Genomic DNA, 16,153 nt, shown 5'->3' with positions numbered 1-16,153 from the left:
CACCACCATTCTGCCTCTTCTCACAGTCCATTTCTCCCTGTACAGTTAAACTCTGTTCTACAGATACTACTTATTCAGGCACAGACATCTGCCTTTCTTCACAGTCAGTCTCACGCTGTACAGTTAAATTCGGTTCTCCAGATCCTACTGGTTCATTCACAGACAGACCCACACCATCTATCCGTCTTTCTCCCCAGTCAGTCTCTCCTGTTACATGTTCATATCTCAGCACAGACACCCCCAGTTCAGACACAGCACTTTGTACCTATGCACTCTGTCCTCCCTCCTGGTCAGCATGTCTCTGAGCTTTTTTACACACAGCCCTTTGCACATCAGGGTCCATATTTAATGTCACTAGGTCACATATATCATTTTCAGGCACATACAAAGGTAACCTGCCCAGATCAGTACCCAGTAAAACATCATTAGGAATATTTTCAGATACCCCCGCATTTCTTAAACCTCTCCCCAATCTAGGTATACATGTGCCATAGCCACTGCAAGTTGCATTCCCCCAATCCCTTTAACTGCTACAGTTCTTCCAGGAATAATGTCCTTAGAACTCACCAGCCCTGGATGCACAATAGTCACTTCTGCACCTGTGTCCTGAAGCCCAAATGTTACCTTATCCCTAACACTCACAGGTTGTAGGTTCTCATTGTTGTTTTCATCTGGCTGTGTAAAAAACAACACAGATGCTGGTACTTCTAAGGGATGACTCCCTCCAGCTGATTGTTCCAATTTCATCTTCTCTGGGCAAGTAGAGCGGATGTGGCCCACTTTGTTGCAAGTAAAACACCTGCGGGTATCCCTGTGTCCAGGTGCAGCACTCACCCCGCCTTTCCCAGAGGGAACAGCTACATTAAACAAAGGCACAACAGGCTTGGTAAAGGGGGGTCGTGAAGCAGCTCCTTTCCAAGTGGATGCCTCCTTAACAAAGGCTTTTCTCCCATTCACTGGTGTCCTGTTGGCTGTGTAAAATTCTGCCAGCTCACCCGCCACCAATGCTTTTTTGGGCTTGCGATCCAGCACACACTACTGTACACAGCTGTATGAATTGCTGCTTAACCATTAGATCTTTCCATAGGGGCAATCGTTAGCCCCCTGATTCACTGCTTAAATGCTGTTGTCAGGCTTCCCACAACTGCAGTGTAGCTCTTTGAACTGCCGAATATGGAATTTATTTCTGTACACCTCAGGAGTGAGATTATACCTCATCTGCAGTGCAGCTTTAATTGCTTCATAGTCTCATAGTCCTGATAAAACTGTGGAGGTAGTTCTGCAAAAGCCTACAATGCAGAACCTTTCAGACCAGGGGTAAGACACTTGGCCCACTTCTCCCTTGGCAGCTGGAACTGTCTGCAAACTTCTTCAAAGCTGCGCAGGAATACACCCAAGTCTCCATCTTTATCCAGATTAGGGAAAGTCTCTGCCCGCGGTCTGATTAAAGAGTAGTCTCTAGGTTAACTAACAACAGGTGAGACAGTTTCTCTTTCCAACTGTGCAAGCTGTAACTGATACTCTCTCTTAGCCTGTCATGCAGCAGCCTGTCTCTTTGCGGCCAGAGCGCCTCTCTCTCAGCCTGGTGTTTAGCAGCCTATCTCTCTGTGACCAGAGCCTCTCTCACTCAGCCTATCGTTCAGCAGCCTGTCTCTCTGCAGCCAGAGCCTCTCTCTCTGCCTGGCGCTCAGCTGCTTGCTGTTCTTGGTATTTTAGGATCAGCTCCATGCGTAACCTTGGATCAGCAGAGCCAATATGCTTTAGAACAGTTTGCAAATAACAGTCCAGTGGATCTCCAGAGCTTGATGAAACATTGCCCACAGCTGCAGACCCCTCTTCTGAGGCTTCAGCGTCTGCAGCCTGGCTGCTGTCATATTCCATAACAGCTTGTATTAATCTCTATTTGGTTTTCCCACGGGAAGGAATATATCTTTCCTGGCAATAACAGTACCACCATTTCCTTGGTCTGCTGCTGGTATGCCTCCATAGTAAAAAAAAAAATAGAAAAAAAAAAACAGAGAATAGGGAAGGGGACTGTTTGCAATGTGTAACTATATAATGCACTGAGTTTTAGCCTTTGGAAATTGTGAGAGTCCCAATTTCTTTTAGTACTTTGATTTTCACACTAGCAAATCCACAAAGCACTAAAATCTAATAAAAACAATATCTGCACCGCTGCCCACCAATTTGTGATGACCAGGGTTAACCAACCCTGCACCAGTCACTTGTTTGGCACAGAAAGGGTTAACAGACCCTTTCCACTTTAACTAATCTGTCACAATCTAGCCACTCCAGGAAATGCTGTGACTTAACTCAGTGGATGAAAGGGTTAACAACACTCTCTAGTCTGTCCTAGACTTAGAAAAAATGTCTAAACTCCCCTTTAATGCCACCCACACTTATCTATCTATAAACAGACACATGCAACTCATAGCAAGGTAACTCTTAGTCATAAGACATTCTTATTTTTACATTGGGTAATGTAGCATGATTTCAAACATGATTTCAAACTATTTCTAAACTGCCACCACTTAAGATTGATTATATGGGAAACCTTAAGAGACCCAGACTAACAAATGAAATCCCAGAATACAATTTAGCAAAAAATAATCTAACATCACAGTAATACTACCACCAGTTGCTTTCAGTAACGTGGTTCAAATATTAGACAAAGGAAAAAACTTAATAAGTGAATATTTATTATACGAAAAATTATGCACAGTGCATTATTAATAAAAAGATGTTAACAAATAGAATTATACACAAGCAAACAGTTTTAAAATAAAAAGGAGAAATAACAGAATCCAATACTTTACTAGCTTTAGATATCTGTGGCAGGGAGATTGGCCAAGAAAGATGGTCATTCACTCGGTTGGTATACAGCCTCCCATGTAGAATGAACAACTTGTATTGTTAAACACAAAATGTTATACCGGTTCGTCTGATATTCCTCTTTTTACGACAGGTCATAAAGTTCAGAGTCTTTGGTTGAAATTATAGAACACCTTATAACTTCTGTTTTACATATTCAGCGCATACACTAATATAAGCAATTTCGCAGTGACATCATGAGAATTCGTTTGGTACCAAGTATCACATGGTTGTCATATTTTCATCATCTAGTTTGATAATATGGTTAAAAGCATGTTGTACTATTGTCCTTTGATCGACCTTATTTAGCTCTTGGAAGAGGCACTGCTTTTTGTCTCTTGTGCTGACATTTTTACTTACTTGATGCATCAATAGGTATGCCATAACGTTTGGTCAAGTGGAACTTAGAAACTATTTATTAGGGGTTCCGGTTTATCTAAGGGAAAACACAGCAACACATTTCTTCTTGAAAAAACTAACGGCTAGATTATGAGTTATTGTCGGTAAGGCTTGCGGTGCTAACGCTCCTTTTTTTCTCACCGCGCACTTAAGACAACGCTGGTATTACAGGTTTTTCCAACCCCGGCGTTAGCCTTTAAAAAGTGAGCGGAGAGCAAAATTTAGCTCCACATCTCACCTTAATACCAGCGTTGCTTACGGTAGCGGTAAGCTGCCTAAACGTGCTCATGCACGATTTCCCCATAGGAAACAATGGGGCTGAGCTGGCTGAAAAAGCTCCTAACGCAGCCCCATTGTTTCCTATGGGGAAATACTTTTTATGTCTACACCTAACACCCTAACATGAACCCCGAGTCTTAACACCCCTAATTTTACACTTATTAACCCCTAATCTGCCACCCCTGACATCGCCGACACCTGCATTAGTCTTATTAACCCCTAAACTGCCGCTCCGGACCGCCGCTACCTACATTATACCTATGAACCCCTAATCTGCTGCCCCCAACGCCGACACCTACATTTTATTTATTAACCCCTACTCTGCCGTCCCCAATGTCACCGCCACCTACCTACACTTATTAACCCTTAATCTGCCGCCCCTGACATTGCCGACACCTACATTATACTTATTAACCCCTAATCTGCTGCTCCGGACATCGCCGCCACCTATATTATATTTATTAACCCCCAATCTGCCCCCAACATCGCTGACACCTAAATTATATTTATTAACCTATGAACCCCTAATCTGCTGCCCCCAACGCCGACACCTACATTTTATTTATTAACCTCTACTCTGCTGCCCCCAACATTGCCACCACTATAATAAATATATTAACCCCTAAACCTAAGTCTAATCCTAACCCTAACACCCCCCCTAATTTAAATATAATTTAAAATAATCTTAATAAAATTACTACAATTAAATAAATTAATACTATTTAAAACTAAATACTTACCTATAAAATAAACCCTAAGCTAGCTACAATACAACTAATAGTTATATTGTAGCGATCTCAGGATTTATTTTAACTAGTTAGAATAGTTATTAAATAGTTCTTAACTATTTAATAACTACCTAGCTAAAATAAATACAAATTTACCTGTAAAATAAACCCTAACCTAAGTTACAATTACACCTAACACTACACTCTAATTAAATTAATTCCCTAAACTAACTAAAATTAATTACAATTAAATTAAATAAACTAAAGTACGAAAAACAACAAACTCTTAATTACAGAAAATTAAAAAATATTTGCAATTTGTTTAAACTAATTAAACCTACTCTAATCTCCCTAATAAAATAAAAAATACCCCCAAAATAATAAAATTCCCTATACTAAATTACAAATAGCCCTTAAAAGGGCCTTTTGGGGGGCATCTCCCCAAAGTAATCAGCTCTTTAACCTGTAAAAAAAAGTACAATACCCCCCCAACATTAAAACCCACCACCCACACACCCAACCCTACTCTAAAACCCACCCAATCCCCCCTTAATAAAACCTAACACTAACCCCTTGAATATCACCCTACCTTGAGACGTCTTCACCCAGCCGGGCACAAGTGGTCCTACAGAGGGGCCGAAGTCTTCATCCGATCCGGGCAGAAGAGGACATCCAGACGGCCAGAAGTCTTCATCCAGACTGCATCTTCTATCTTCATCCATCCGGAGCGGGTCCATCTTCAATCCAGCCGACGCGGAGCATCCTCTTCAAATGAAGTCCAACTGAAGAATGAAGGTTCCTTTAAATGACATCATCCAAGATGGCGTCCCTTCAATTCCAATTGGCTGATAGAATTCTATCAGCCAATCAGAATTAAGGTAGGAAAAATCCTATTGGCTGATGCAATCAGCCAATAGAATTGAGCTCGCATGCTGTTGGCTGATTGGAACAGCCAATAGAATGCAAGCTCAATCCTATTGGCTGATTGGATCAGCCAATAGGATTAAACATCAATTCTATTGGCTGATTGCATCAGCCAATAGGATTTTTCCTACCTTAATTCCGATTGGCTGATAGAATCCTATCAGCCAATCGGAATTGAAGGGACGCCATCTTGGATGATGTCATTTAATGGAACCTTCATTCTTCAGTTGGACTTTGTTTGAAGAGGATGCTCCACGTCAGCTGGATTGAAGATGGACCCGCTCTGCTCCGGATGAATGAAGATAGAAGATGCCGTCTGGATGAAGATTTCTGGATGTCCTCTTCTGCCCGGATCGGATGAAGACTTCGGCCCCTCTGGAGGATCACTTGTGCCCGGCTGGGTGAAGATGTTTCAAGGTAGGGTGATCTTCAAGGGGTTAGTGTTTTATTAAGGGGGTACTGGGTGGGTTTTAGAATAGGGTTGGGTGTGTGGGTGTTGGTTTTTAATTTTGGGGGGGTATTGTATTTTTTTTACAGGTTAAAGAGCTGATTAATTTGGGGCAATGCCCCACAAAAGGCCTATTTGTAATTTAGTATAGGGTAGGGAATTTTATTATTTTGGGGGTATTTTTTATTTTATTAGGGGGATTAGAGTAGGTGTAATTAGTTTAAAAAAAAATTAATTATTTTTTTATTTTCTGTAATTTAGTGTTTGTTGTTTTTCGTACTTTAGTTTATTTAATTTAACTGTAATTAATTGTAGTTAGTTTAGGGAATTAATTTAATTAGAGTGTAGTGTTAGGTGTAATTGTAACTTAGGTTAGGGTTTATTTTACAGGTAAATTTGTACTTATTTTAGCTAGGTAGCTATTAACTAGTTACTAACTATTTAATAACTATTGTATCTAGTTAAAATAAATACAAAGTTGCCTGTAAAAAATAAATAAACCCTAAGCTAGCTACAATGTAACTATTAGTTATATTGTAGCTAGCTTAGGGTTTATTTTATAGGTAACTATTTAGTTTTAAATAGGAATATTGTAATTGTAGTAATTTTATTTATATTTATTTAAATTATATTTAAGTTAGGGGGTGTTAGGGTTAGGGTTAGACTTAGGTTTAGGGGTTAATACCTTTAATATAGTTGGGGCGACGTTGGGGACGGCAGATTAGGGGTTAATAAATGTAGGTAGGTGTCGGCGATGTTAGGGACAGCAGATTAGGGGTTAATAAAATTAAACTAGTGTTTGCGAGCCGGGAGTGCGGTGGTTTAGGGGTTAATATATTTATTGAAGTGGCGGCGATGTCCGGTCGGCAGATTAGGGGTTAAAAACTTTATTTAAGTGTTTGCGATGTGGGGGGGGGGCTCGGTTTAGGGGTTAATAGGTAGTTTATGGGTGTTAGTGTACTTTTTAGCACTTTAGTTAAGAGTTTTATGTGATGGCGTTAGCCCATAAAACTCTTAACTACTGACTTTTAAATGCGGTAGGAGTCTTGACAGGAGAGGGTGTACCGCTCACTTTCTCCAAGACTCGTAATACCATCGTTAGGCAAATCCCATTAAAAAGATAGGATACGCAATTGACGTAAGTGGATTTGCGGTATGCTCGAGTCGCGGAAGAAAGGTGAGTGGTACTCCTTTACCTGCCAGACTCGTAATACCAGCGGGCATTAAAAAGCAACATTGGGACGTCTCAACGCTGCTTTTTAAGGCTAACGCAAAACTCGTAATCTAAGCGTAATGTTTTTAGCACACAAGCAAAAAAAAATTAACCCATTAGCATCCAATTCATGAGGTATTCAGGACACTGTCAATCAACTTTTGGGACCATCCTGACTGATGACAGCTCGTTCTTGCATAATCAATGGTTGGAGTTTGTCAGAATATGTGTGGGGGGGGTTCTTCACCCGCCTCTTGAGGATTGACCACAAGTTCTCAATGGGATAAAGGTCTGGGGAGTTTCCTGGACATGGATCCAAAATGTCGATGTTTTATTCCCCAAGCCACTTGGAGCATCTTGCCATAAGGCAAAAGTGATAATTATCATGCTGGAGAAGGCATTGTTCGTCACCAAACTGTTCTTGGATGGTTGCGAGAAGTTGCTCTTGGAGGATGTTTTTATACCATTCTTTTATTCAAAATTGTGAGTGAGCCCACTCCCTTGGCTTAGAAGTAACCCCACACATGAGTGGACTCAGGATGCTTTACTGTTGGCATGACACAGGACTGAGGGTAGCACTCACCTTTTCTTCTCCGGACAAGGTTTTTTCCGGATGCCCAAACAATCAGAAAGGGGATTCATTAGAGAAAATGACTTTACTCCAGTCCTCAGCAGTCCAATCCCTAAACCTTTTGCAGAATATCAGTCTGTTCCTGATGTTTTTTCTGGAGAGAAGTGGCTTCATTTCTGCCCTTCTTGACACCAGGCCATCCTCCAAAAGTCTTCACATCACTGTGCGCGCAGATGCACTCACACCTGCCTGGACTTTCTTTGGCACCCTAAAGCCTTCTTCTCAACAATTGAACCTCTCTACTTGCAGTTCTTGATGAGCCGATAAATGGTTGATTTAGGTGCAATCTTAGTAGCAGCAATATCCTTGCCTGTGAATCCCTTTTTGTGCAAAGCAATGATGACTACACATGATTCCTTGCAGGTAACCATGGTTAACAGAAGAAGAACAATGATTTCAAGCACCACCCATCTTTTAAAGTTTCCAGTCTGTTATTCTAATTCAATCAGCATGACAGAGTGGTCTCCAGCAGGGCTGAAATGCAGTGGAAATGTTTTATTTGGGGATAAAGTTCATTTTTATGACAAAAAGGGACTTTGCAATTAATTGCAATTGATCTGATCACACTTCTTAACATTCTGGAGTATATGCAAATTGCCATCATAAAAACTGAGGCAGCAGACTTTTTGAAAATTAATATTTGTGTCATTTTCAAAACGTTTGGCCAGGACTGTATATAACAAAAACATATTTTTTTTTAATTGTTAGACTTCTGATTCTAGTGCATAAACAAAAGTTATTGAGTTCTTAAAGGGCCAAGTTAATTCAATAATAAGAGGCACTAACTAGTTAGCTTATTTTTACTATTAAACCCCATTGTCTGTGTTATGCTGACTTGTAGCACTAGCAACTACTTTAACTTTTTTAAAAGACCACTAAGTACAATAGACATGTAATAACAGAAATGCACAATAGAACGACAATGCAAAAGTACTCTGAATTTGAAATGAGCGGTACAATACTTTCTGGCAAATTCCAAAGTGAATCTAATTTTTCCTCCCCTGCATCAAGTGACAGTCATCAGCCAATCACAAAATGCATATATGTATATACTGTGCAGAAGGTGAGCGTATAAAAGGGAATTTAAAGTAAAAATTAAACTCTCTCTCTCTCTCTCTCTATATATATATATATATATATATATATATATATATATATATATATATATATCTTGTCATTGATTCAACAGATGTGTTCAGCTAGTTCCCAGTAATGCCCTGTGGCTCCTTCAACAAAAGATAGAGAGAGAATTAAGTACATTTGATAATTGAAGTAAATTGGAACGCTGTTTAGAATAGCATTTACAAACACTGGGGACTTAAAGGCTCATGAAACCCAAAATGTAATTTCATGATTTAGGTAGAACATACAATTTTAAACAACTTTCCAATTTACTTCTATTATCTAACTTACTTCATTCTCTTGGTATTCTTTTTTTAAAAAGCAAGGCTAGGTAGACTCGGGAGCTGGCTGCTAGCTGCTGATTGGTGGCTGCATATATATGTCTCTCTTTATTGGCTTCAGCCCTATCCCAGCTCATATTCATCACTTGTAATTCTACAACGAAGTTTAGAGTTATTCATTAACACAGTATAAATATTGGGGATGGGCTATTAATGGTACAACAATGTAATCCAATTTGATTTTGATTTTAATTTCCTTCGATATGTTCCACCTTAGGGATTAGGTATTTATCATATCCCGTCTTAAATTTTTAAATATATACAGTCTGTGTTATTCACTTTAAATGTATGTATGCATTTGAGCAGCTGTTTATTGCTGTCTCCATGGCAACGGTTGTCATAACAATGTACACATACATCACACAGTTTGACACGAGAAATCGAGTGTATTAATAATGTTGATTGTTTTAAGCACTCATCACTCCACACCAACACAGGATGTATATAACCTGGTAGCTAATCAGGTTTTTTTTTAGTTTTTTTTTTGAGATTTGGTGTTTAAATGTATTAAATTCGTAATTTGCACTAAACCGGAAGTGACGTTTCAAACTTCCGGTATTAGCCAAGACGGTGGAACGCATTATGCGTTCCACTGCCGATAATCTTGCCGCGAAAGCTGGGGGAGATGTGAGGTTTGTGATTGGTACACTTTGTTTGTAAAACACTATAAAATGTTTGATTATTGTCACTGTTGTATGCTGATGATGGGGTTATAATACCCCGAAAACGTTCCACATTAAAAGTTTGAAAAAAGACCTGTGAGTGCAAACGTCTGTTCCTATATATATATATATATATATATATATATATCTTGTCATTGATTCAACAGATGTGTTCAGCTAGTTCCCAGTAATGCCCTGTGGCTCCTTCAACAAAAGATAGAGAGAGAATTAAGTACATTTGATAATTGAAGTAAATTGGAACGCTGTTTAGAATAGCATTTACAAACACTGGGGACTTAAAGGCTCATGAAACCCAAAATGTAATTTCATGATTTAGGTAGAACATACAATTTTAAACAACTTTCCGAATTACTTCTATTATCTAACTTACTTCATTCTTTTGGTATTCTTTTTTTAAAAAGCAAGGCTAGGTAGACTCGGGAGCTGGCTGCTAGCTGCTGATTGGTGGCTGCATATATATGTCTCTCTTTATTGGCTTACAAATGTCTTCAGCTAGCTCCCTTTTGTGCATTGCTGCTCCTTCATTAAAGGATACCAAGAGAATGAAGTGAAATTGATAATAGAAGTAAATAGGAAAGTTGATTTAAATTATATGTTCTATCTGAATCATAAAAAAAAGGTTTCATGTCCTTTGAAATATAATTAAAATGTTCTGTTGTTTGAAAGTGATTAACCACTACAATAATTAAGGGATAGTAACCCCCCAAATTTTCTTTTATGATTCAGAAACAACTTTCCAATTTAATTCTATTCTCAAATTGACTTCATTCTCTTGTTATCCATTGCTGAAGGGACAACATTGCACTACTTACATGAAGCTGAAAATATATATTTAGCCAATCACAAGAGAGAATTGTGTGCAGGCACCAATCAGCAGCTAGCTCTCACCAGTGTATGATATGTGCATATTCATTTTTTAACAAGGGATACTAAGAGAACGAAGCACATTTGAAAATAGAAGCAAATTTAAAAGTGTATTAAAATGACCTGCTCTATCTCAATCATTTAAGCTTAATTTTGACTTTCCTATTCCTTTAAGATGCAAAGTAGTAAATGTTAATGTTTACTGCCCCTTTAATGTTATAAGGCATGATATGGTTGGTAGCACGGCAGGAAGTCCGTGATTTTATTACCTCTCAACATGTGGCTTCATCAAAGTATCTGAAAATACTTGTATTCAACCAGGAAGAACCAGGAATTCAAACCTATTTGTGACTTTGAGAATCTGGAATGTCCATGTTCTATAATGTATATAGTATATACAGATGTGAAACCAGTGAGCAGTACACCTTTTCTTTATAAGATTGCAAAAGTATAGTATGTGTATTCTTATATGCACATCATCACTGACATATCTGTGTATTCTTATATGCACATCATCACTGACATATCTGTGTATTCTTATATGCACATCATCACTGACATATCTGTGTATTCTTATATGCACATCATCACTGACATATCTGTGTATTCTTATATGCACATCATCACTGGAATATCTGTGTATTCTTATATGCACATCATCACTGACATATCTGTGTATTCTTATATGCACATCATCACTGACATATCTGTGTATTCTTATATGCACATCATCACTGACATATCTGTGTATTCTTATATATACATCACTGACATATCTGTGTATTCTTATATGCACATCATCACTGACATATCTGTGTATTCTTATATGCACATCATCACTGACATATCTGTGTATTCTTATATGCACATCATCACTGACATATCTGTGTATTCTTATATGCACATCATCACTGACATATCTGTGTATTCTTATATGCACATCATCACTGACATATCTGTGTATTCTTATATGCACATCATCACTGACATATCTGTGTATTCTTATATATACATCATCACTGACATATCTGTGTATTCTTATATGCACATCATCACTGACATATCTGTGTATTCTTATATGCACATCATCACTGACATATCTGTGTATTCTTATATGCACATCATCACTGACATATCTGTGTATTCTTATATGCACATCATCACTGACATATCTGTGTATTCTTATATGCACATCATCACTGACATATCTGTGTATTCTTATATGCACATCATCACTGACATATCTGTGTATTCTTATATATACATCATCACTGACATATCTGTGTATTCTTATATATACATCATCACTGACATATCTGTGTATTCTTATATGCACATCATCACTGGCATATCTGTGTATTCTTATATGCACATTATCACTGGCATATCTGTGTATTCTTATATGCACATCATCACTGATATATCTGTATTATTATATGCACATCATCACTGGCATATCTGTGTATTCTTATATGCACATCATCACTGGCATATCTGTGTATTCTTATATGCACATCATCACTGGAATATCTGTGTATTCTTATATGCACATCATCACTGACATATCTGTGTATTCTTATATGCACATCATCACTGACATATCTGGGTATTCTTATATGCACATCATCACTGACATATCTGGGTATTCTTATATGCACATCATCACTGATATATCTGTGTATTCTTATATGCACATCATTACTGACATATCTGTGTATTCTTATATGCACATCATTACTGACATATCTGTGTATTCTTATATGCACATCATCACTGACATATCTGTGTATTATTATATGCACATCATCACTGATATATCTGTGTATTCTTATATGCACATCATCACTGACATATCTGTAGTCTTATATGCACATCATCACTGACATATCTGTGTATTCTTATATGCACATCATCACTGGCATATCTGTAGTCTTATATGCACATCATTACTGACATATCTGTGTATTCTTATATGCACATCATCACTGACATATCTGTGTATTCTTATATGCACATCATCACTGACATATCTGTGTATTCTTATATGCACATCATCACTGACATATCTGTGTATTCTTATATGCACATCATCACTGACATATCTGGGTATTCTTATATGCACATCATCACTGACATATCTGTGTATTCTTATATGCACATCATCACTGACATATCTGTGTATTCTTATATGCACATCATCACTGACATATCTGTGTATTCTTATAGGCACATCATCACTCAGAGGCGTAACTAGAAACCACAACCCCCCAAAAAAAGTGAATTTGATTTTTTTTTTTTTACTTTTAACGCAGAAAAAAAATGTGAATCAGATTACATGTCTGCAAAGGAGGTACCCTGTGCCCACAGTCTGTGAGATGGTCTGTTCCCCTATTACTGTATATAGTGACATTGTTTAACCCACCAGTACTGTATATAGTGAGTCAGTGACACAGTCTGTAATCTGTCGGTGAGATGGCTGGCCTGACCCTACCCACCCCAGTACTTTATAAAGTGACCACAGTAGTCTGTGACATGGTCCAGCCCCCCGTACTGTATATAGTGATACTGTATAGACTGACACTGTTTACCCCCTGCCCCCCATGCTGTAATAACAAGGTCTCTAATTTGCTGGTTCCACAAACATACACACACAGTCACATACATACATACATACATACACACACACACACACACACACACACTCACATACATACATACATACATACATACACACACACATAAACACCAATGGGTAAAACAGAAACACTAACCCCTGTAGTCAGAGACACTAGTGAAGCATCATATCACACTCACATATCATCAGTGCAGGCAGTGGCAGGTCAACGTTTTTTATTGAAGCTAGGCCCCCACCCCTGGGGGCCCAATCGCAATTGCGACCTCTACACCCCCTGTAGTTTCGCCCCTGTCATCACTGACATATCTGTGTATTCTTATATGCACATCATCACTGACATATCTGTGTATTCTTATATGCACATCATCACTGACATATCTTTGTATTCTTATATATACATCACCACTGACATATCTGTGTATTCCTATATATACATAATCACTGACATATCTGTGTATTCTTATATATACATCACTGACATATCTTTGTATTCTTATATGCACATCATCACTGACATATGTGTGTAATCTTATATACACATCATTACTGACATATCTTTCTGTTCTCTTTCAGATACCCAACAATATTCAATTTATAGGTCGGTCTCCTCTTTATGCAGCCTTGAGACCATTACAGAAGAGCCTAATTTTTCCAAGGAAAATGATTTTATTGGACCAACCTTTCCCCAAACTCTTGCCTATCTCAGAAAGGAGGGAAAAAATGCATATGATCAACTACAACAGTCTGAATGTAGTAGTCCCTCTGTAGATGGGCAATGGCCAAGCCAATTAAACCATGGTGAAACCAAGCCTTTGACCAATGGTCCACTTCCAGAAAATGGAAACAATAATACAGCTAGACACTTTAAAGACAAGAATGAAAATATAGTTACTTATGTCAATGGAAAATGTGAGGCTCCATTTTCTGTAAATTCTTATATCATAAAGCCTGGATTGTCTTTACTTGCTGATATTTCAAAAAATTGCACTGAACAGGGTCAAGTAAAAGGGAAACCATCTGACCGTTTGTCATTCCATACTAATGATACTTTAAAAGGAAACAAAGTAACATGCTCTAAATTCCCAGAGCAACAAAAGATGTCTTTAGGTTTTCCTGTTTCAAGACCACCTTTTGATAGACATATTCAGCATCCTTCTCTATTACGTAATGGCCCACCTATGCTTGTGAGAAGAACAAAGAGTGAAGGATATGTTATGTCAAACTGCTCAGCCTTAAAATCTTCATGTCAGTCCCCTGTGGCTGAAGTATATTCTGATGCTACAATCAATGACAGGATATGGAGCAAACTTGAACCCACCAGTCATAGGGACAGCATGTCTTCGTCTTCCAGCAAATCATCTAATGATACAGTGATTGATCTCTCATTACCAAATTTAGCTCAGAAAGATTTATTGGATCTTGACATTACTGATGATAACTTTGAAAGCCTTCATTTAAAAAATAGTATAAGACCAAGATCCGCAACAACAGCAACAAGGGAAATGTCATTAGGGGTAACCAAAAGCAAATCTAATCCTAATTTAAGATATGATAACCAAGAAGAAGATGAGCTCTGTCCCAGGCCTCTTTCTAAAGGTCCTGAAGAAGTATTGCCACCAATGCCAAGAAGGAACACCTGGAACAGGCTATATGTAGAGAGTCTAAAGAAGACGCCTGAAAAGCCCAACTCTGATGTAAAGTCATCAGCCAACCAATCAATATCCAAAAGTCTTGGGGATTTAACCTCAGATGATATTTCATGCAATTTTGATAGTAAGTACAGGAGTATAAGCAGAAGTTTTATCACTAGACCAATGAGAGCCCAAAGGAAAAATGCCAGCATGAAGATTTCTGCTAAGTCCGAAGATTCATTAACAGAACAACTCAAAAAGTTGACAAGCTTTCAGAAAGAAAATGATATCATGTCACCAACGTCATATGAACCTACTCCAAGTGAAGAAGATGGCATGGGTCTACTTCGGAGGACATCCTCGAGAAGTCAGAGCCGAGTGAGATACATTGCAAATAGAGCAAAGCAGGCTCAAGAAAGGCAAAGACTTCAAAACCTTTGCCGAGAAAATGGCAATTCAATAGAGGAGAGAGGGAATCCAGAAGGAGCATGTGCAATAACCAAAGGGATCTATAGTGATTCTCTATCACCCTCACCGTTTACATCTGAATCTTTGGACAGATTTGGACCATGACTGTATAGTGCTGTTAGATGATGAGCAAATATAACAACTCTATTCGTGTAATTTATGTATAGGATAAAGTTGTCCATTCTAGATATACCTCGAAGGGAGAAAACAAGAGATGCCCTTTTACATTGGAACTGTACAGGACAGATGCATTTCTATAGCACTTAAAGCACTGTATATAGTTTTGAATTTATAGACTTACAATGGTTCTGCAATCCTCGATAAGTATGCATTGTTTTTAACTGTTATTTCAGAAACCACCCATTTCTTGGATGCCTGACCTCTTCTCCAGTTTAGACCATACGATCAGCACAGTGGAATACATTGTGTTCCAATACATAGTATACCTAACTAACTCACCCTTTTTCTGCTTTACCTTTGTGAAAGTTATATTTTTTAAATTGCAGCTGTACATAGCATACTTTAAAGTACAGTTTAATTTTATTTTTTTGTACTGCCATACAAGTTTTTTCAATATATATGTTGAAAAATATGAAAAAAAAGTTTTAATCTCCTTCAAATGAATAGCTAAAAATTTAAAAAAAAATTTCAGTTTTTGTGGATTTTTTACATATTAATTTTTAAATATTTTTCTTTAGAAAAGTTATGCTAATTGTACATTTTAAAAAAGGAACATTATGAAAAAAGAGATTTTTTTTTCCAAAGTTAATTTTGCATATATTTTGTTGTTTAGTATATATTTGTTCTTTGTTCATTTTAGTTATATGTATATTGAGACATTTTAGCAATGTTTGTAATCCACAACCCTCTATAAAATAAAAAAAAATATTTAATCTTAACTATATTAACATTTTAT

The 16,153-nt window shown here is 37.7% G+C and overlaps 1 protein-coding gene across 1 annotated transcript in view; it reads left to right on the top strand.

The window, feature by feature from the left end:
* The window catches only part of PLCH2 (phospholipase C eta 2), a 974,668-nt gene extending 958,826 nt beyond the window's left edge, over positions 1-15,842 (top strand). The window contains exon 24 of the mRNA XM_053690349.1: positions 13,712-15,842. Within this exon, the coding sequence (XP_053546324.1) occupies positions 13,712-15,342 (1,631 nt within the window). The 3' untranslated portion in view covers positions 15,343-15,842. The remainder of the gene's footprint in view (positions 1-13,711) is intronic.
* Positions 15,843-16,153: the final 311 nt, after the last annotated feature.

This window comes from Bombina bombina, chromosome 8, assembly GCF_027579735.1.
Source record: "Bombina bombina isolate aBomBom1 chromosome 8, aBomBom1.pri, whole genome shotgun sequence".
NCBI classification, from domain to species: domain Eukaryota; kingdom Metazoa; phylum Chordata; class Amphibia; order Anura; family Bombinatoridae; genus Bombina; species Bombina bombina.
This window is presented reverse-complemented; position numbering and strand designations above follow the sequence as displayed.